Below are 23,172 nucleotides of genomic sequence, written 5' to 3' on the forward strand. Positions count from 1 at the left end.
TCGGCTCTAGCAGTCAACTCCAAAAGAGACATTCAGTAAGAAACAATGTGGTGTCCATAAAACAAAAAAACAGGCCCGCACCTCAGGAAAAGCACAATATAAGTAAGATTAAGACCACATAAGCCCAAAGTCTGTAGGGATCCACTTATTTGTCAGGTGTATAAAATCCCCAGTGAAAACACCAATGATAAAGATACTATAATCCGCAATCCAAGCCAAATTGCCTTTCTCTTCTGACATAATTTATTATTCACCTTGAAGTTTCATTTTCTACATGGTCCTTAAGTTAAAACATTATTCTTTGAGCCAAATGCATTTAATAAATGAATTTGAATGAATGCAGAAAGATTGTTCTTTGGAAACTAACCTTTGGATTGTGCATACAGAGCCCTAAGTCTGTGAGGTGGCAGATTAGCGGGGTGGCTGGCGGTGTCTATTCTCGTGTACTTCTTTTAGAAGGAGTATGTGTTTACTCTGTGCATCTCTTCAGAAAGAACATAGGCATTTAACAGGACAGGGAAAGAGCATATTCTAAAAAGAATTGTTTTCTCCTTTGAATAATGACACAAGAGATTTTATTTTTATATATAATTTTATGTAGAAATCAGAATTTTTCTCAGTTTGTCTGTTTGTGTATTTATATCCGGCGTTGAAGAAAAGAAACAAACCTACTGCTAATAAAAAGAATGTCTCCTTGTGGCTACTGAAACCCACATGTCAACTGCTATAGCTGCCAGCCTACCAGGAATAGCCCCTGCTTCAAACCCCACGAAGCCCATTTACTATTTTAATGACAAGAACTTGCTAATGTGGGCATATGAACTGTATCCTTGGAAAGGAATGCCGTCCATACCAGGAAGTCCTTGAGAAGGCTTGAGTTCTTGCCATAACTAAAAATCCGATGATGCATTACCAATGACTTCATCCCCAAATGAAAGCTAGCAGCCTGCTTCCATAATCCTCGTGGAGAGTTATACCAAGAAAAGACAACTTTGGAAAAACATGCAAGAGAGAGGCTTCATTTTCTCTTTTGAATAAAAGAAAGAAACCAGTCTATGTGACTACAGAGGAGGCACCATGCAGGCCCTGGTGTGGGGGCCTGTGTTTCTCCTACAATGCTGACAGCTAGGGATTTACCAGAGACTTAAAAAATGAAAAAACTGCTAATGGTATATATATATATTTTTTGGTGGGGCTTGTGAATGAGAAATATGGAAACGAATGGTCTCCCCCACATTAGGCTTTTGCATCCCAGCAGTTCTGACACTTCAGACTTCACTGCACGGCCTAGTTTTCCCTTTAAAAGAAGGGAACGGTCCCATTCCAGCTGATGGTGGCCTCGCTCCACTTGGTTCTGATTGCCATCTCCACTGGTGAAAACCGTCGTCTTGGTCCATGTTTCTCTTCCTGTTGGTCTCTTTCCCAGTGATGGGAGTGAGTATCTGAAGAAGGAACAGCCAACATTTAGACCCAAGCCTATGAACGCCATTCCAGAGGAAACAACTAAAGAAGGACAGAAGGGTGGGTGGACAGGAGTCAGGCTTGGCAAGTTGCGCTCCTACAACTGGTTGAGCAGATGGGGATTCAAGCAGGTAGTGTGTTGAAATGCCCCATACAGAATGAGTCAATGGTAACCTGGGTTGTGCATATTGGGACGTAGCATGTGTGTTGAAACACCCCATACAGAATGAGTCAGTGGTAACCTGGGTTGTTGTGCATAACTATTGATAAGCTATGCAATACACCTTCCCGTACCATGATGTGACACCTAGAACCAGGTATAGGTTACTAAATATTGTCAGGAAAAAAAAGAGGCCAGGCATGGTGGCTCACGCCTATGGTCCCAGTACTTTGGGGGGCCGAGGCGGGTGGATCATCTGAGGTCAGGAGTTCGAGACCAGCCTGGCCAGCATGGTGAAACCCTGTCTCTACTAAAAATACAAAAAGTTAGCTGGGTGTGGTGGCAGGCGCCTGTAATCCCAGCGGGAGGCTGAAGCACAAGAATCACTTGAACCCGGGAGGTGGAATTTGCAGTAAACCAGGATCACGCCACTGCACTCCAGCCTGGGCGACAGAGTGAGACTCCATCTCCAAACAACCAACCAATCGACCCCACTTCTCAATGCTTTTTAGAATACATTTGCATTTTTGGATGGAGGGCAAGGCATTCTAGTGGGATAGGCAAGAACTGGGTTTGGGGCTTGAGTTTATCTCATATTAGCCAGGTGACACTTAAGAAGGTACTTAGCATCTATTGCTAAACTTCATTTATTCAATTAGTAACTACTTGTTGGGCAGCACAGTTTCCACTTCATAAAAGTAGAAATCTGGTACTTACCTCATGTGACCATTGGGAATGTTACGGGTTAATGCCTGTGAGGCTTTCAACACAATGCACAGAACAGAAAGCGAATGATTCTTGTGAGCTAATGAAAAATGTTGCTTTACACAAAGAAGGAAGTTGAGGTAGAAACAACAATATATTTTAAGGAACATATTGTCAATGTTATACTAAGTTAAGTGGGTTAATATGTATTTCTCATAATCAAAGAAAAAGAATTAGGAGCTGCACAGATAAAATAGTCACTAGATGCTTTTCCACATGTAATAATGGAAGATTACTTAACGCCAGGCTTGTGGTGCAAAGTCAGACATAGTAATGCTCCATAAATGCAGCGAAGGCTATGGATACAAACTCCCAGTTTGTCCAGTGTTAATACCTCGTCCGGGGGTCAATGTTTAAAGACATTTAAGGTTGGTCTTTTTCCCTCAGGACTTTATGACCGAAATGATCTGTTCGGTTGTCTGCTTCTCCTATTGGATTTGAACCTCCCTAAATGTTTGTGGAACTTTTTGGAATAAAAGAAACCAGTCTGTGTGACTACAGAGGAGCCACTGTGCAGACCTGTGGAAAAACACATTGTTTTTCCAGTGTCTAGCCCCATGCCTGGCACACAGTAGTCCCTCAAAAATGCGTTTTCTGCTCATTTGAACAGAAATTTACTATCAGTTTGGTTACTTACGTCACTGGATGATCATCTGATGTTTGGTTGTGAGATAGCATCAGCCAATTCTTCCCTGGGTTTTCCCAGTTATTTCCTCAGGTATTAACTACCTCATGCTCCAAGATCAAAGGCCCTGGAGAATGGTTTTTGGAAATCTGGCTCCATACCTTTTGTTTTTCTCTCACCTAAAAGTTATTGGTTCCTCTGTGCTATTTCTAACCCCCCTGCTCCTAGGTAAAGCAGGTTTAGAATCCCCACATTGCAATACTTGGGTTTAGGGCCATGGGATTCATGTGTGGGCTTCATTTCAGAAACTGAGCCGAAGCATTTTCCTGCGGAGCTAGCATGAATGTCCACACGGTTGTTAAACGTCGGCAGCCGCATCTCTTTGAGCACATTAAAGTCCACAACACTTGGAGTCTGAAATGCTCACCTATTGTAAGACGCACAAGCTTTTTCTGTGAGGGTTGGCCACTGTAAAAGTACAGATCAAAGAGATGTTCTATTTTCCAGTCTGATAAGAGCCGCCTGTTTGTGCAAAAAAGGATGCTGTAATTTCCATTGATGTTGCACAGCCAAATAGGTAATTTGGGAGTCTTCAGCATGCTGCCCACCTGGAAGGGGGAGGGGAATGCAGATAAATATATAGATTTTGCCACATTGTGACACATCCCGATACATGATCGCGACCAAAAAGCAGCTCTGAGGTTTCTTGTTGCACTTGTCGCTGTGCAGGGCACTGTACATACAGCAAGATTTGAAACGAAGGCTTCATCATGAATAAATTTGCATTTATGAATGATCTGGTGTAGTGGTGCTGCCATTTTTATCTTAATGGATTATATTAAAATTTTTTTGGTGGCCTCATAGAGGAGGCAAAACAACTTCAGTCTGGTTTTGAGGCAAGGTAAAGAATAAATATATAAACTAAAATAGGAACGTAGTGGTGGAATAAGAGAACTAATTCTGTGTTTGTCACTGACTAGCATATCTGCTCCCATTCCCAAGATAAGGCAATAATTCATTCAGCAGGTGGTGGTAAGACTTCTGGCAACATCAACTATTTAGAATATAGAAAAAAATGATATTTAAGATATATAAAATAGCTTCTGGAAAATAAGGGAAACACACTCATCACACATATACACATATATCTACAGGTTAACATGATCAATTGTGAAGATGTTCCTAGACAGCAGCTTGTTAGCTGTTTTTTTCTAAATACCTGTCAATCAATTTACCCTTGATTTTGTTTTTTATTTTTAAAGACAGGGTCTTGCTCTGTCATCCAGGCTATAATGCAGTGGTGTGATCTTGGCTCACTGCAGCCTTGACCTCCTGGGCTCAAGTGATCCTCCCACCTCAGCCCCTGGATTAGCTGGGACTACAGGTGGACACCATCATGCCCGACTAATTTTTGTATTTTTTGTAGAGACAGTGTCTTGCCATGTTGCCCAGGCTGGTCTCAAACTCCTGAACACAAGCAATCTACCTGCCTTGGCCTCCCAAATATTGGAATTAATGTACCTGGCCTGGCCTTGAGTTCTTATAGCTAGTGAATGAGATTTGCAAAAACCAGCACTGGGGGGTAGGAGCGGGGAGGGGATGTAGTAAAAGGGCAGTGGTCCTGCACCCTTCTAGTGCGCTCCTATCAGTGATAGCCATCAGTTTGTTTACACAGGCAGGGAAGCACATATTTTTAAAAGCTTTCCATCAAAATTTATTGAAACTGTTTTTAAAAATTTGTTAAATTTATTTCAACTTAAAGAGATAAACATATACACATATATCCACATGGACAAACCCATGATTTCCATGTGACGCCAAGGAGAATTCCTGAGCCCCTTAGCTTGGCCTTTCTTCCTGTAACTGAAGAAACCAATGTTGCCATTCTATTTCTTTTCTTCTCAGTCCTCAGAGTTGTACTGTTTGTTCAGGAACAAATTCTGTCTTGTGGAAATCCAGCTTTGAAAAATTATCACGTGCTTTATCAACCCAAGGCTAATAACTTGACATTTTGATTTCTCAATAACTCTATTCAAATCTCTTTGTTTCCTTGAGTTTAAATTCTTCAGCTGTGAGTGAGTGGGTGAATCAGAGATGCTTTTATCTGTAAGCGTTTCACTTTTAGCTACCACAGAAAAATTATATTGCTATGCTGAAAAGAAATGACCTCAACTGGTAGTTTACAAAAGAGTGGAAACCTAGCACCCCAATCAGGACATGTTCATAATGGGTGCAGGATTTGTTGGAGGTAGCTCCTCCGGGCTGAATATATTGTGAGCATTTCACATATCAAACACGGGGACCAGTCTGCCCACCGGTTACATCAGAAATAAAACAGTGAAGATGTGCCATTGAAGCAGTAGCATATGTTTTAGTTCCAGATATCCACCACCAATTTCCAAGTAAGCACTTTCTTTCTTAGGCCTTCTTGCTATGGCACCCTTCTGTATTAAGATGATATGTAATCAAAATATGTTATGCAGGAAGTCATGGAATTATCAAGGTTGAAAAACTTGAATAAAACTAGGAGATTGAGAGCTGTTTGTAGTAAAAGGTAATTCCATTGGAACTTCAAATGGACATTCTGGTCAGTTTTAATTTAATGATATTCCCTGTAAATTAGTCTGGGTAGGTGTAATAGAATATACACATATATGATATTGTTTCACAGAATATTTGTAATGTAGGTGAAATTCACTTGGCACTCAGATAAACATACTCTGCCAGGTGCTGACTGACACACTATTGTTACTTTATGCAGCAATACAACAGTTTTCTTTCCTGAGCTCAAAGCTACTCAAGATTTTGTTCTAGTAGGAAGAAAATGAAGTAGTCAAAATGCAACCACCTTCAACCCCCCAAAAGTGGCCTTACAGAGCTCTCACAGTGAGCAAGCAGAACTTTGCTTGCCCTGACAGATTCTGATGAAACGGGAAATGTCATGCATGACTGTTGCTGCACTTTGAGTATTAAGAGGCGAGCCTTAAGATTACAGTTGAGAACACATCTGGTTTAAAGTGTGCAAAAAACAAAACAAAGCACCTTCCAACTGAATCCAGCCAGAGATTACATCCCCCTTTCTTCTTGGCACACCGTATAAGCAGTTTGACTGGCATTTTTCGTTTTAAGCATTTGTATTGCTTTTGGATAAAAACAGTTTACCAGCTACTCCCCAAAAGCAGGATTCTAAATATGTTTTATTGGTGAGATTCCATCAATGCTGAATTTGTGCATGTTGCTTCATGTTGCCATGGTAAAAAGGAAATTAAATTGTGATACAGTGGTGCTATAAATAAAATACCTTTCTCCTTAAGTTCACTCATTGTGTAATCAGCCCAGTATTTTCAGCACCACATGCAGCAATCAAGCTTTTCATAACATATATCATTTAAGCCAATGTAAAATTACAAGGACAGCAAGGAGGATGGACAAATTCTACACATCAGAGTGCAAGAATTGAGTCCATGTAATTCTTTTTTTTTATGCCGTCTAGGACAATGGCGCTCAGAACATGCCTTTGCATAATGAGCATGATATGGCAAGTCCCAAGGCCCCAGGCTGGTAATCTGAACAAGAGAAAGGTGTTTGAAACGTTGTGCTTTCTTCGCTGATTTCTGGTGACAATTCCTGTGCATAACTGTTAATGGCCTGGCTCTCATCTCTGCCACCTGGAATACTTACTTGATGTAACTTCTCTCACTGAGTTTGCAGGTATGTTGTAAAGACAAATTAGTTCATGTTTGCAGGGCGCTGCCTCAGAGACTTAGTGGCGGGGTGCAGTGGGTACTGCTTCACTGGGTACTTCTATAGTTGGATTTCTTCCTATCAGACTCTCTAAAGGGAAAACGTAGAGGGGGAAGAAGGTATGACTGGGATAGTGATGTGTGCTGCCAGGGCTGTCGTAGGAGTAATTCTGGCAAGACCTAAATGGCTTCAGTCCCTGAAAAATCAGAGTGGATTTTTCTTGTCAGTGGCAGGTGTGAAGATAATGTGAACCTCCCAAGGCTTTCCAGATGGTGTTAGACTCAAACTGCTTTATGTTCTCACTTAGGTATTGGAACCTCACACTCAAATCTGTACCTTCAAATAGAAAAGTGACAGGGAGGCTTCAAAATAGTGCCTCATCTTATGGGTAGCTGGCTGTGTTCTGCAGGAACCATCAGTCTGGTGGGCTCTGGGGGCTTGTCATGTCATCTAATGAGAATACCTCTTTTTTTTTAAAGTCTCACCCACTGGGCTGTGACATTGGGACTGAAAGGCACATGTTTTTGCAATCTCTGCAATTTTATCACAGGGTAATAAGAGATTTACTTAGGGAAGACGGAGGCAGCATTACAGGATGGGTTTCACCTTGACAGCAGAATCTACCTGTCAGGCAGCACGTTGGTTTTCTTCTGAACTAAGAAATCTTTCTTATATTAGGTTTTTATTATCGGTACATAAAAATAACCTTCAGATTTGTTGCACCTACCATAGGCAGGAGCTACTAAATATCCACAAAGCACTTGTATACCTAGTTGGCATTTTCACGGGTCTCATACGGAATCAGAAAGGAAAGGTAGTGGCTGCAGGGGTCTTCAATCCGGTCATACTTAGAGCACTGTCCCAGAAGCACATCATGTTCTTTCTTGAGTAAACTTCTGTTCTGCACTATGTTTCAGTTCTGTGCTAGGATGTTGTGAAATATTAGACTTCTGGGGATAATATAGTCAAATGGTCTTCTGGTTAGCATGTCTCTGAGCACCACTGAGCTCGGTCTCCTAGGGTTAGGGATTTCCATACACCTGACAAGTGCGATTCGCCAAACCAGGAGGTAAAGTGGAGGCAGTTCACCATCAACACAAGCTCACAACCACTCTAACCTAGAAGTCAGTGGATAGAGTTTCAGCTTGTTGAGCACAACTGTCATGCTGTGATTTGCTACCATTTAAATGTTACCAACATGAGTATACCTATAACAGATATTATAGACCATATATCTATATATAGATATAATAGATGATAAAAGTACTGATGATAGAGTATAATTCTAAGAACTGGCATTTCTATATTTACCACTTTCTCAGAAAATAATCAAAGATGATAATGGCAGGCAGCATGGTCCAGTGGACAGAATGTGATCATTGAATGTAGATAGACCTTGGTTCATATCCCTGGCTCTGACACTTGCCTAGCTGCTAGCTTTGGGTAAGTCCCCATACCTTTCTTATCTCTGAAATGAATGACCAAGCGGTAGACCTTGGGCTTAAAGTAATACTGATTACAACTTGGAGTGGAAGTGGGGATTCAATAAATAAATGAAATGACCCATAAAGGGCCAGGCACACAATAGGTGCTATATGCACAAGGTTATTAGCACAATGAATAAATAAGCTTCATATATACTTGAATATAAATATACTTAAGTATATAAGTATAAATAAACTTGACTATAAATGTACTTCATACATATTTCCTGTATAATGAGCTGATATAAAAAAGCACCTTCAGGTAAAATCATCTTGATATGTATGTTTCTAACATATTCATACATGCCAGGAGTTCAAGTAAGAAAACTAACTGCCAGCCTGTATTTGCTCTTTAATACCTTTTTTTAAAACCAAACTTCAAGTGCATGACAGAGACAACATAATAAACATCCTCAGGGTTTCAGGCCATTAGTGTACAATTTCAGGCAATTTTCACTGAGGGCAGAATTCATAGGTATCTCTCTGGGGAGAGAACACCGAGTCCAAGAAAGAAGAATGAAAAGCCACATTAGTCACTTTTCAAAAAGATGGAAGCATTATAGATCTAATTTCTATGTAGATTTTTAAGCTAGCCTGGGCAGTTTCCATCCTTTGCCCTACTTCCAGTTTGTGAGCAGGCATTTGGGTGATGGTCCTATGGTCTGGTAAGTTTTGCCCTCTTCCCAGCAGGAAAGCTCTTATTTTTTTACCTTGTGCTGTGGCCTCTTGACTGACTTTAAGGTCCCAGTAAAAATCCACTTTATCATTGGTGGATATTTTAGGCTTTGCAGGTAATTTTCTTTAGAGTATGATTTAGCAGTTCTATTGGTCTGAGCAGACTTGCGTAGAAAGAAATGTGATCCAGAAAAAACAGCAGTGCTGGATCCCTGTGAATTCTTGACTCTCTTTCTGTGGTGGCATATTCTCTGATATAGTCCCTTTTCTCACAACAACTTAGTAGCTATTTCACAAACACCTGTTTAATTTTAACTTAAGATAAAACCTGAAACCTGTTTCCAAAGCCTTGCAACTGTTAAGAAGGAACCGAAAGCTGTCAACCTTTCTAATACTGATTAAAGAAGATATACTCTTTCTTGTAAGTTCAGTTGAAATAGCTAGTTGGCCAATTCTGCACACCACAGATTTAATCAGCTAAGCCTAAAGAGATTTTTTTTCCTCCTTCCTCTAAAGCAGAGGTTCTCAACTAGGGTCAATTTTGCTCCCCAGGGGAACATTTTGAAATGTCTGGAGACATTTTTATTGCCACACTGGGGCCAGTGCTGCTGGTATCTAGTGAGCAGAGGCCAGGAATGCTGCTCAATAGCCTGCAGTGGACAGGACAGCCCTCCACAACAAACAACCACTTCAAAATTTCAGTACTGCAGACGTTGAGAAGCCCTGCTTTGGAACAGAGGTTTCTAATCCTGGTTGCACTTTAGAATCATCTATGGGCTTTAAAAACTTCAGTTGCCCAGGTTCTTCCCAGACCAAATGAAGCAGTCTTTGGGTAGTGTTGGCTACGTAATTTGTGGGGCCCAGTGCAAAATGAAAATGTGGGGGCCCTCGTTCAAACATTAACAATTTCAAGACAGTGACACCAGACACTAGAGCATTAAACAAAGTATGGGGCCTTCCAAGTGTGGGGCCCTGTTTGACTATGCTTATAAAGCTAACACTGTTCTGGGGGATGACCTGGGCATTGATAGTTGTAAAAGATTTCCAGGTGACTTCAATGTGCAGTCAAGGTTGACATCACTGCTCTCTAGCATTTATTGCCTGTATCCTTCCTGTAGCAATCAGTGTATGTGTGGTCAAATATGGCTCATCTTTGTATCTGGACACAGAGCCTCCCAATTAGTATTCAGTTAGCATTTAGCTGTGCTGAACGAACATAGCTGAATAAAGCACTATAACATTATGCCTTGTTATCTTCTATTATAAAGTCTTATATGTCTATAGAATATTCTGGCCTTCCAATGAGCTTCAACATCCATGATTTCCTCTGCTCTTTGCGTCAGTCCTTAATCTGATCAGGTTGCAGGGCAGGTGCATGTGAAATGAATGCACCTGTGTTGTAGGTGAGGAAACAGGCTCAGAGAGGGTAAAACTGGTACAAGTCACATACCTGTGAGTGGCATGGCAAGGCCTCCAGCCAAGCCTGCTGATTTCCAGGCCAGGGTTATTTTGCACATGCTGTAGGAACTTCCTCACCTTTGTGCCAGGTTCCCGTCTGTGCGTGTGTGTGTGGATGCGCGTGCGCGCCCATTGGTGACATGTGGCATGAAAGTGGATGGCACAAGGAGACTTCTACACAAGCAGACTTGCGTAGGGGAAGAAGTGGATGGCACAAAAAACAAATGTTTAATTAAATGTGTATTAGGAAAAAAAATCAACACATCAAGCCCATGGCATCTATTTCTGCTGCAGAAAAGGTTAGAACCACATCTTAAGTGAGTTGTTTGAAAGAACAACATTAAGCAAATAATAGCAGTGGTAGCACAGAGACATGAAAAAGCTTCTGAATTACCTACTCAGATGACCGAAATATGAGAAACGCTGTTTTAAATCTTTCTAGTTTATAGCGAGGATCCAGTGAAATAATCTTATGAAAGAGCTTTTGTAATAACAGACAAAATACTAAAATCATTATTGCATTTCTGTGTTGTCACCACTAGAACTTGTTTTCAGTATATTACCCCATTTTCAAACCAAGTCTTGGCATATTACTGGGTTCTCATAGCTATAGAATGTTAAACCACAGACACCAAGTGACCACACATGGTTGAAAGAACAGAAAAGTATGTAAAATGAAATCTATAAATCCTCTATTTCTGGCTTAGTTTTACTCTTCATTATAGGAGTCAAATTTTAAGATGAATTCCCAAATTATCTGGAAAAAGTGATTAGGAGCTTTGTAACGATAAACAATCATCTGTCCAAGGTGTATTCAAAGTATAGTCTTTCACATCCACACAATAGAACTCTTTGCAGCGTCTAAATATAATGAGAGGCCAGGCAGTGGCTCACACCTGTAATCCCAGCACTTTGGGAGGCCGAGATGGGTGGATAAATTGAGATCAGGAGTTTGAGACCAGCCTGGCCAAAATGGCGAAAATTCTATCTCTACTAAAAATACAAAAATTAGCTGGCCATGGTGGTGTACATCTGTAATCCCAGCTACTCGTGAGGCTGAGGCAGGAGAATTGCTTGAACCCAGGAGGCAGAGGTTGCAGTGAGCTGAGATGGCACCATTGCACTCCAGCCTGGGTGACACAGTGAACTCTGTCTCAAAAATAAATAAATAGAGGGTCATATACTCATATTTGATATTAAATGAGATATTTCTGTTAAACGAGAAAAGCAGGTTTCGGAAGAGTAGAATAAGACATATTGATATGGCTGAGCACGGTGCCTCACACACCTGTAATCCCACCACTTTGGGAGGCTGAGGCAGGAGAATTACTTGAACCCAGGAGTTCAAGACCAGCCTGGGCAACACAGTGAGACCCCTGTCTCTGTTAAAAAAAAAAAAAAAAGACACATTGATGTGAGAAAGATAATTTCTGAAAAGCGTTCCTGAAAAGATTGACCCCTAGGTAATGAAATTTGTTTTACTTCTTTTACTTTTACCTTGTCTATCACTTCGCATTTTTCTATGATGAGCAAAGAATACAAACTCAAGGAATAATACGCAAACTTTTAAAGCACACTTGTACACAAAATATGCCAATTCTGCTATAGTCAGACACTATTTTTTTTATGGCATCAGACATATGTATGTGTTGCAAGATGCTGGTTTCATGATAACATGGTAGCTGGAGACAATAGTAGAGGGACAGATGAAGCCCTATATACATGAAAGGCATTTTGAGTGGGAACCAGGAGGGCTGGAGGACAGGACAGACGCTGAGCAGCGAGGCCCTGTTTGCTGCTGGTATTTGGGAGAGGTGGTTGGGAGGCTTGTGGGGGTTTACATCCTCCATCAAATTGAATGACATTCGAACTGGTTTCAAGGCCATTCCAGAAAAGTGTTGTTACAGAGTCTGCCTCATCTTCCCTGGGTTTTAGGATGAAATTTTTGTGAAATATCACAGAAGCAGCTTTGATTTGTGGTTTGATGGGTATATTTGCTTTGTCACTCTTCTTCTGTTTGTTTTCGCAGAATCACATCTTACTTAATTCCCTGGTTGTGCTTTTCAACAGGACATTTTAGTTTCTGGTTGTCAGAAGTTATAAATCCCCTGAGCTGGAAAGCTTTTTGACAGGAGTTTCAAACGTAGGGGCCCCCTTTTTTTTCCCAGTGTTTTTTTTTTAAGCTTTGAGCAATATGTAGGCTGTGTGCATTCATTTGCATAAATGAAGGATTGGGAGGACACCCATCAACTGCTAACAGTATTTATTTCTGTCAAGGGGGTGTGTAGCCGCATGGGGATGACACAGGACTTTTCCTTTGTGTGTGTGTGTGTGTGTGTATATATATGTCAACCTCATTAAACAGGGATATCTGTATATTTCAAATATTGCTTTAAAAATGTATGTATTACTTTTATTACCTATTTTTATATACATAAAAATATGTAAAATAAAATATGAAGCAAGTAGACTGGGATATTTCCATCTGTGGAAATTTCCCTGAATGTCTGTGTGTGGCAGGAGGGAGGTACACAGGCAGACAGTAAGGGAGAAAGTAGGCTCAGGTTTGAATTGCCTAAATAGACAGACTTTTAAACTGTTAAAATATTGACATTCTGGTTGTGTGGTTGAGGACTGGAACGCACTCACCTGTGAGAGTCTGTCATCTTCCGAGGCATCCTTACCCCACTGCAAATAGCCGACGTCACTGCGGGTCAGGACTCCATGTAGTGTTTCCTGAGACTTTCCTTCCTCACAGCCATTGAAGACATTGGGACTTGCTCTTCCAGTTAAAATCATGTTCAGAACTGCCTAGAGGGCATATTTTACAGATATTTATATTTTAGATAGCAATGAAACAATAACTTAATTTTTTCTCTTAAAAATCATTAAAAATTATTTTTAGTGAAAATGAAATCACATGATACGTATTTCAGGAAAAGTATGTCCTAAATATTTGGTAGAGTTAAAACAACCATTTATTACCTTTTTTTCTTAAACCTTACGCCATAACTCCCTCTGTACCCCACTCTGATCTTACTGCCCTTCCTCCTTTAATAGTTCTTTTAAACGTTGTTTTCCATGGTTGTGATTTAAGAAGCATGAAGCTAAGATGTTTTTATAGCACTTCTTTTTTCAGTTATTAGGGATTCCTGGTGGGTCTTGTCAAGATATTTTCTACTGTTGCTAGGATCTCAGAGATGAAGGGCTCTCGGAGGTAAACTAGGGAGGACTGTTATGAAAATGAGATGGTAGATTTTGATGCAACCCAGGGTAGTGTCTTCATACTCCTTCAAAGATAACTGGATTGCTCTTTACTTAAGGAGAGAATATATTTAATTAGAAAACAATCCTAATTCAGGTTGTTTTTCTTTTTTTTCTTTTTCAAACTCTACATGTGGCATTCAACTAATTCAGATTCTACAATAGAAAGGCAGAGTCTTCCAGCTCACCTGCCTGCACAGGAAGCCTCCAGCATTTGGTTGTAGCAGCTGAGTGGTGGTGACATCTAGGTCCATTTGAAGCCTGCAGAATGGGAGAAGCCATCAGCATCCAGTCAGAGACAATGAGTGCACCGGGAGCCTGCAGTTTCTTTTCCCCCAAAACACAAAGCAGCAGTAACACGGGCTCTCCTAGTCACTGTTTCTCACTTGCACTTTTCCATCTCTCACAGGGAAAGCCTCTAGGTCTGGGGTTGCAGAGGTGGATGTAATTGGGGGAAGTGAGTAATAAGTGGTAAGGGAGAAGGTGCAGATGTCTCAAATGTTAGAATCCCTGTGTGTGTGCTCTGGGTGGATGTGGGGCTCAGTAGAGAAGCTCTTTGTTCTATGTGACAAGGAATGCACTTGGCTCAGGGTGGTGACACATGACCACACCGGAGAGTGCTGGTTCAAGGCAGATCTCAACAGATTGTCCAAATGGAAAACACCACTGTGGCCATTTCTTGGCCGCAGAAGGGCAGCTTCCACTGTTATGTCAGGGGCCATGGTCTCACCCTTGACAATATAAGGTCAAGGTGGAATGTGGCTCCTGCTGTCACTTAGGGGGAATTGCTGCATACTAGTATGTGAACTGTATGTGTTCTTGAACAAATCTATTCATGGAACTGGAGCTTATGTCCTTCTGTGAATGAGACTTAAAGACTTGGGTCAAGCATGGTGAGTACCGTCGTGGCATCAGATACAACTCAGGATAGTGCTTCTCAAAGGGTGGTATGATAGACTTGAACATTTTAGAATTTTAATAATGTTGTATTTATTTTAATACATTTATCTTTAGCATAGTACATGATTTAAAGAACATTAACGTTTAGGAAGAGGTTGATATTTAAATGTGTATTGATTTTCTTTTTAATGTTAAGTGAATGATAACATAGTAAAAATGTGATGGTGGTATATAAAAAGACAAGCTTCAGGACCACTGCTGCAGGGCTTGTAATACTTCCCTCCTGAGAGCCCTCTATTTCTGACTCTCCTTTCTTTCAAGGTTCAGAAGAAAGTCCATTTCTTTCCTGAAGCCTTCCCTGACCACCCTGTCAGCAGAGGCCCCTTCCTCCTCTGGAGCCCACTGAGACTCATTCTCTTTACATCTCATTTGGCACATCAGGTACCTCCTGGGACTTGCCCAGCATCTCTGTGTACACCCCTTGTCTTTTCCAGCCTGGACTCTGCAGGAGGACAGGGCCATATCTTCTCTTCTTTGTACTTTCCACTGTGCCAAGAACAGAGCTTTGCATATCATACAGGCAAAATGCATATCTGAGGATATACCTTATCATGGATCTAAATAATAAAATGTATTTATTTATGAAACTTGTACAAACAAGCTTTGGTGTTGTCCACCAATATTTATAGCCACAAGAAGGAGGAACCTACTAGGGTACTATAAGAACAGATTCAAACTTGACTGACGACATCCACTTGCCCATTAAGATGGCCAAACCAACTGTAGGAAAGTACGTGTCAACAAAAGAGAATCTACTAGAAAAAAAACATTGCATTCATGTTTCCAATATGGAGATTTTTCAACACAAAGAGTACATTGTTTATGTGACCCCAATCCTATAGAAATTACCTGTGTCAACATCTGTAGAATTTACCTTTCAAATGTTCTGGAGAAGATCAGGCTGTATAGAAACAGGATGACACCATGGCTTCCTTCCCCTCTGAACTGTTTGGAAAAGAAAAGAAAAGAAAAGCATGTTGGTCTAAAAGCAACACAGACGCATATATCTGTGAGTATGAATTCAAAGATTTACAGGCTGAGAGAATTTTTTCCCCCTGGCTGCCAAAAGGAATGAGCTCCTCTGCCTCCCTAAGTCTTCCTACTCTAAAATTTATTCTCTTTCCCTGCTTCATGCCTGTCAATGGTGCTGTCATTCTCTTGGCCCTCACCTTATCTTTTTGTCCTGCACTTCTACCATGTGATTCTCTTCAAACCTTGGCCAAGGTGTAGTATGTCCTTTCTAGCCCACTTCACTGCTGCTCTTTGCTGCCCTTGGCTGCCCTCTCCTTATCCAGCCTCTTCTCTCCTCATGTCCTTCCTCATTGCCCCATTAAACTGAGGGAGAGCAGAGAGGCTTTGTAGAACTCGCTTTGGAGTTATACACCTCGGTTCTACTGCTTTCTAACTTCTACTTACTAACTTCTTTGAGTTTCAATCTAATCCACAATCACAGATAAAAAGAACCTTTCTCCAGGTTTATTGCAAAAGTTAAATGAAGTAATTAATTATTTTAACCTTCCTTGGTTCTTGGAATTCGCTAGATCCACAGCAAAATTAATATGTGTCCCTCTCTAATGCAACTCTCCTCTGCCTTTTCTTTGACAGCTTTCTTTTCTGCTTAGAATTTGCTGAAGGTGACTTGCAATCTCTAGGATCAATTCTAAACTGTCTAATAAACATTCAGGGCTTCTCATCAGTTGGCTTTATTTAGCTTGATGTCAACACTCTACTTGCTGACAAGTAGAGTAGCTTCCCTGGCTGGCTCTCTAGGTGCAGAGTTAAAACATCTTTAAAGTCTTCTTTAGGGAGACTTTTGCTAAAATGCATATGCTTTTCCCTTTATGGATTAATTTATCCATTTTGCTATGTGTGACCTGACAGGGGCCAGGGCCTTCACGTAGCACAATAAGTTCCAGTGCCATAGGAGCCAGACAGGTACTGAAATGAGTGAGAGAAATGGGGAGGGGTGGGGCCTGATGCAAACAGATGCTTTTATATATAGGTTTCCTATTGCTGCTGCGACAAAGTGCCACAGGCTTGGTGGTTTAAAACAACACGAATTTATTATCTCACAGTTCTGGAAGTTAAAAGTCCAATATGGGTCTCACTGTGCTAAAATCAAAGTGCTCACAAACCTGTGTTCCTTCTGGAAGCTTTTGGGGTAATTCTGTTTCCTTTCCTTTTCCAGCTTCTAGAAGCCATCCTCATTCCTTGGCTAGTGGCCCCACATCACATAACCCTCCTCCCTCTGCTTCACTGGTCACATTTCTCTGACTCTCCTGCCTCCCCCTTTCCCTTATGAAGACCCTTTCGATTAATTGAGCCCATCTGGATAATCCAGGATGATGTCCCCCACCCCCTCTCAAGATCTTTAACTTGATCATCTGCAAATCCCTTCAATCAGTTAGGTAACATACAGTAGTCTCCCTTATCCATGGGTGATAAGTTCCATTATCCAGTGGATGCCTGAAACTACTGATAGTACCAAATCCTGTATACATGGTGTTTCTTCCTATATATACATACCTATGAAAAAGTTTACATTAGGCACAGTAATGGATTAACAACAATAATAATAGTGTGGAACATTTATAGCACTATACCGGGAGCACTATTCTTGTGTTTGGGTGTCATTATTAAGTAAAATAAGGGTTACTGGAACACAGGCATTGAAATACCACAATGTGACTGTCTGATAACAGAGAAGGCTACTGAGTGAGTGACTAATGGGTATGGAGCATCTACAGTGCGGATCCACTGGACAAAGGGATTATTCACGTCCCAGGTGGGATGGAGTGAGATGGTGAGATATTCCATCACACTGCTCAGAATAGCATGCAATTTAAAATGTATGAATTGCTTATTTCTGGAATTTTCTATTTAATATTTTTGGACCATAGTTGACCAGGGTAACGGAACCAGCAGAAAGCAAAACCAAGAATAAAGAGGGACTACTGTATTAATGTGTTTCTGGGATTAGGATGTGGACATCAGTCTATCAAAACTTGTCTAATGAGGGTAGCTGCCTCTTATGTCAGCTAATTGAGGACATGCAAGAATATAGGCCCTGTGTAGCCAGATTTTCTGATTTTTTGATAAAAGCCAAAAATCTAGGTTTTTATGTGGAATTTCCTGAATACTTCTGATTCACTGATTCAAATTTGTAAAAAACAACACTGTAGGCTAATGCTGCAGATCTCATATGACAGGTGTGTTTGTTTCCTGGGGTTGCCATAAAAGATTATAGAAAATCGAATGGTTTAAAACAATAGGAATGTATTCTCTCACAGTTTGGGAAGCTAGAAGTCTGAAATCAAGGTGTAAGAGTAGGGCCATGGCCAGGCGCGGTGGCTCACGCCTGTAATCCCAGCACTTTGGGAGGCCGAGGCAGGCGGATCATGAGGTCAGGAGATTGAGACCATCCTGGCTAACATGGTGAAACCCCGTCTCTACTAAAAATACAAAAAATTAGCCGGGTGTGGTGGCGGGCACCTGTAGTCCCAGCTACTTGGAGGCTGAGGCAGAAGAATGGCATGAACCCGGAAGGCGGAGGTTGCAGTGAGCCGAGATGGCACCACTGTACTCCAGCCTGGGCGTCGGAGCAAGACTCCGTCTCAAAAAAAAAAAAAAAAAAAGAGTAGGGCCATGCTCTCTCTGAAGGCCCTCGGGGAGAATCCTTCCTTGCATATTCCTGGTTTCTGGTGGTTGCCGGCATTCCTTGGCTTGGAGAAGCATCACTCTGGTGTCAGCTTCCATTATCACATGGTGTTCTTCCTGTGTGTCTGTGTTCAAATTTTTCCTTCTCTTATAAAGATACCAGCCACTGGATTAGGGCCCAACCTAACTGAGTATGGCCTCATCTCAACTTGATTACATCTAAAAGACTTTATTTTCAATAAGATTCATATTCACAGGTACCAGGGGAGGGGGTTAGAACTTCAACATATCATTTTAGAGGGACACAGTTCAACCCATAACAAAAGATCTGCTGCTCACATGTAGCCCTCAGACCTCCAGCTTGAGATCTCCGCCAAATGGAATGAGACACAGGATTGATGCATTTTGATAGTTGACGGGGGGTTGGTAAAGTTCTGGATGGGGTGCTGATCACAATGTGCAACCCCATCTCGGGGAGGTCCTTGAGAGGAGTATATATACACCATCAAGCTCCCCTCACTCAGGAAATGGCACCAGCCCTTCCCTAGTGTGGCTAAGGTAATGTTTAGCTCTCATGCCAAGCCCACCTGTGTTGCAGAGTCCACTTCTGTGTAGGGCCTTGATTATTCCAGCTTAACCCTTAGTCTTTGACTGGGGAAGCCTGTGTATAGCTTCAGCTCTGATCCTCGGATCTCAACCGTGGCTACATTTAAGAATTTCTTGCAGATATGTGTGGGTGGAGGGGGTTCTTCCTATGGAATCAGACTCTCCCAGATTTGAGTGGAGATGGAAGACAGGGAGGGAGGAGTTTGCCTCTTTTTGCTGAAAGGGTCATTTCTTAAATGGGTCCTCTATATCTGTGTAATCCCATTCAATGTCTCCTGCCCACAACAAAGAATCCCTAAGCAGGCTTCTAGCTCAACATTTCACGTCAGGTACGTAAAATCTATCATACAGATTTTACTAGGTTCATATTGCCGCTGTAACAAATTACCATAAATTTAATAGCTTAAACACTACAGATTTATGATCTTACAGTTCTAGAAGTCAGAAGTCTGAAATGGGTTTAATGAGCTAAAATCAAGATGTCAGCAGGGCAGCTTTCCTTCTAGCAATGCTAGAAAAGAATCTGTTTCCTAGTCCTTACCAGTTTCTAAAGGCTCTGCTCACATTCCTTGGTTCATGGCTCTTCTTTTCCATCATCGAAGCGGATCCAAGCCCGCAAGGGCAGGGGGGCACTCTTCTCCTATCACTTCTCTCTGACTTCCTCTTTTGCTTCCTCTTCCATATTAATGACCCTTGTGATTCCACTGGGCCCACCTGGGTCATCCAGGATCCTTCCCCTATTTTAAAGTCAGCTAACTAACAACCTTAATATCCCTTTGCCATATAATGTACCACATTCACAAGTTCCGGGTATAGAGTTTGGACTTCTTTAGGGGGACTAGTCCTCTGCCTATCACACAAGTTAACAACAGACCTTGTTAACTCATTCAACAGAAATGAGATCACATTTCCCTGCTCCATGCAATTAACAGTTGTATCACTTCATGGTTATCCTGCTAATTTCCCTCTGCTTTCACATTGTAGGTTTCTGATTTTTCAGAAACCAAGCTTTTCTTTCTCCACAGAAGTTTCTTAAAAATGTCTTCCATTTTCTACCATCACCGCACCCTTCTTTGTCCCCTTTCCACCCTGGGGGTAGGGAAGAATCATTGCAGTGGAGGACATTGTGTGGAAGGTGCTGATAGACGAGGTGAAACAGGACCACCTTTTCAAGAAGCCAATTACTTGGAGTCAATGTGAATGGTCATTTTGGCAGCTTAGACAAGAACCTTATTTTATTTTATTTTTTCACTATTTTGTTTTTTATTCATTAATGAGACAGGACTGCTTGCCACAAAAGAAATACTGGTATATACTCTCTAAAGGATTATTCTCTGGTCTTGATTAACCAAAGAAAAAGATGCATTTGTGAGTGGGTCTGTGTGTGATCTGGCCTCTTTCTAGGTTGTGAGGAGGAAGAGGCAGATCTTTTTTGTTCTCTCATTCTGCCCTTTCTTAGCCCTCAAAATGACCTGATTTTCTTAACAGGCATCATTAGAAATAGACTTTATGAAAGGAAGAAGATCCCTGTAAGATCAGTCAACATAAAGGAATTATCTCAACACTTAAACACTTACACATTGTAAGTGATCATAGATGAATTTCTCAGCGGCTTCTTTCTCTAAAAATTCAAACAGCTGGAGCTATAAATCGGGAACAGAAGATAAAAATGAAAAGGAAGATGAAAGTTACATCTAAGAGATGTCAACTCACTGTTATTACTGCAAGTGTGTTTTTTGTTTCATTGCATAATCACATTACTAAAAACTGACATATTATCTTACGCAAGGCCATGCAAAACATACACAGTGAAACTGGGTAGCTACCAGCTTCTACATTCCTCAGTTTAAAATCATGTAATATCTTGAGCAGTAAAACTAGAAAGAGATTTTTTCCTAATAGGTGAAATTAGCTGTATTTCAGACAGTGGATATGGAAATATCATTTATGATTATTTCAGATGGGAGATATTCTTGATCCTGGTGAATTCCATAAGCAGGAATTTACAACAGGACTCTCTGTTGTGTCTGCTTGGATCACTTATAGCCCTTGATACCTGCCTCTTTGGAAGGCACCTCCGATCACATCAGGAGCATGGATGGGGCCCCACCTGCATATCCGTGCTAAGTCTATTACATGCTCAGGCTTCACTGGCCTTTCGTCTGCCAGGACAGGGAGGACTGCACTTACTCGCTCAGTGAAATTGTCCACAGAGTAGTCCGGAGTCGACGCAACATAAATGTCCTCAGTGACAAGACAGATGGTGGCCTTCTGAGCTGCTCCTGCAGCCCATAGGATGCCAGCAAGCACCGCAGCCAGGGCTTGCTCCTGCTCCTTCCTGCTTATTTCACATAAGCTATAATGCAGAAGGCAGGAGTAGGAAACCATTGGAATGAACATCACCTAGCCACAGAGATATGAAGTAATTTGCTCCTGGTCATTCACCTTCAAAGTCAGAGAGCAGCGATTTACACCCAGCTCACCTGGCTCCAAAGTTCCTGCCCTTGACTTTTATACTGCATTGAATACACTGAGGGTCTGTCTAGCCTTCCCAAGAAGTGGGAGCCAGTCTTTACACAGTGGGAGACCTTTACTTTGCTTATTTCCTAAATACTTCACATTGAGAACTGTAGTCTTTATAAAGAAACGCGTGATAAAGATTTATTAATTAACTCAGCAATGATTTATACAATCCCTCTAGCTCTGTGGTGATACAAAAACGAGTAACAAAAGGTCAGGCACCGTGGCTCATGCCTGTAATCTCAGTACTTTGGGATGCTGAGGCAGGTGGATAACTTGAGGTCAGGAGTTCAAGAGCAGACTGGCCAACATGGCGAAACCCCGTCTCTACTTAAAATACAAAAATTAGCCGGGCATGGTGGCAGGTGCCTGTAGTCCTAGCTACTTGGGAGGCTGAGGCAGGAGAATGGTTTGAACCGGGAGTCAGAGGTTGCAGTGAGCCGAGACCATGCCATTGTACTCCAGCCTGGGTGACAGAGTGAGACTCCATCTCAAAAAAAAGAAAAAAAAAAAAAAGTCAAGGAGCCTAATACTCCAAAACCATATTGCAAGATAGAATGAGAATAACAGAGTGCTATGAGAAAACAGGGGAAGTAGAGACACCTTGTGACTGGGGGGCTCAGGAAGGCTTTGTGCAGCGTGTCTACAGACATAGTTACTTGTTCACATTTATTTAATATTTGCCATAGGCCAAGTACAGTGCTGCGCTAAGTGCATTACCTTTATGTGGCAAATGTGTGTGTTCCATTTGAATTCCCTGTGATCCATTTTACTTAGGAGATGGACTCATCCTCCAGCTACTTTGGGTACTGTGGCTCCCATTTTTCTCCTTTCTCTGAAGGATTGAAGCCACCTTGCCCAGAAGTGACCAGGAGTTATGCCTCCTCCCTAAGGATGGCCCACAGCCAGTGCCTCATTGGAGCAAGAGATACAGAAGGCCTGCTCCCTCATCTGAAGATGGGGCAGGCTCTGCAATGCAAACCATGCACCCGAGCTCCCATGGCATCAGACTGACATTGCTGGAAGCCACAGTCTTCCTCAGCTTCTCCTTCCCTGTCCTGGTTCCCTCACTCCCTTATGGTTTTCTCCTGAGGGCACTCCCTTAATAAATCACTTGCGTCAAGAATCCACATCATGGGCTCTGCTTCTAGGGAAACTGGCAGTTCACAATCTTAGAATATATTATACATTTAGTTCCTCTTTGGGGGTAACAACTTTACCTGCCTGAGGGCAGAAGTATTTATATTTCCCCTAATATTTAGCATAGGGCTTTGCACATGATAGGGGTTTGTTAACTTCTAAGAATAAAGTAATTTGAATAAACTTGAGCTGATCTTTAAAAATAGGCAAAAACCAAACATCATACCTTATCAGCCTGGTTAAATAGGAGGATTGGCCGGGTGCAATGGCTCACGACTGTAATCTCAGCACTTTGGGAGGCCAAGGCAGGCAGATCACCTGAGGTCAGGAGTTCGAGACCAGCCTGGCCAACATGGTGAAACCCTATCTCTACTAAAAAAAAAAAAAAAGTACAAAAATTCAGCCGGGCGTAATCACAGCAACTCAGGAGGCTGAAGCAGGAGAATCACTTGAACCTGGGAGGCGGAGGTTGCAGTGAGCCGAGATCATGCCATTGCACTCCAGCCTGGGGGACAAAAGTGAGACTTCGTTGCAGGAAAAAAAAAAAAAAAAAAAAAAATGGAGGATTGATCATTTATCGGGTTTTTATATCACCCCTTTGTTCCTCCCTAATTATTAGGTTAGCGCTTTCCATCAAATATGGACAAGTAGGC

General features: G+C 41.6%; 1 protein-coding gene across 1 annotated transcript in view; it reads right to left on the reverse strand.

The window, feature by feature from the left end:
- Positions 1 to 629: 629 nt before the first annotated feature.
- The window catches only part of MINDY4B (MINDY family member 4B), a 34,885-nt gene continuing 12,342 nt past the window's right edge, over positions 630 to 23,172 (reverse strand). The window contains exons 6-12 of the mRNA XM_032173847.1: positions 21,050 to 21,215; positions 20,437 to 20,502; positions 15,471 to 15,541; positions 13,825 to 13,897; positions 13,022 to 13,183; positions 3,439 to 3,619; positions 630 to 1,442 (exon numbers count right to left, since the gene is read on the reverse strand). Of these exons, the coding sequence (XP_032029738.1) occupies positions 1,300 to 1,442; positions 3,439 to 3,619; positions 13,022 to 13,183; positions 13,825 to 13,897; positions 15,471 to 15,541; positions 20,437 to 20,502; positions 21,050 to 21,215 (862 nt within the window). The 3' untranslated portion in view covers positions 630 to 1,299. The remainder of the gene's footprint in view (positions 1,443 to 3,438; positions 3,620 to 13,021; positions 13,184 to 13,824; positions 13,898 to 15,470; positions 15,542 to 20,436; positions 20,503 to 21,049; positions 21,216 to 23,172) is intronic.

The sequence above is a fragment of the Hylobates moloch genome, unplaced genomic scaffold (assembly GCF_009828535.3).
Source record: "Hylobates moloch isolate HMO894 unplaced genomic scaffold, HMol_V3 SCAFFOLD_13, whole genome shotgun sequence".
NCBI lineage: Eukaryota > Metazoa > Chordata > Mammalia > Primates > Hylobatidae > Hylobates > Hylobates moloch.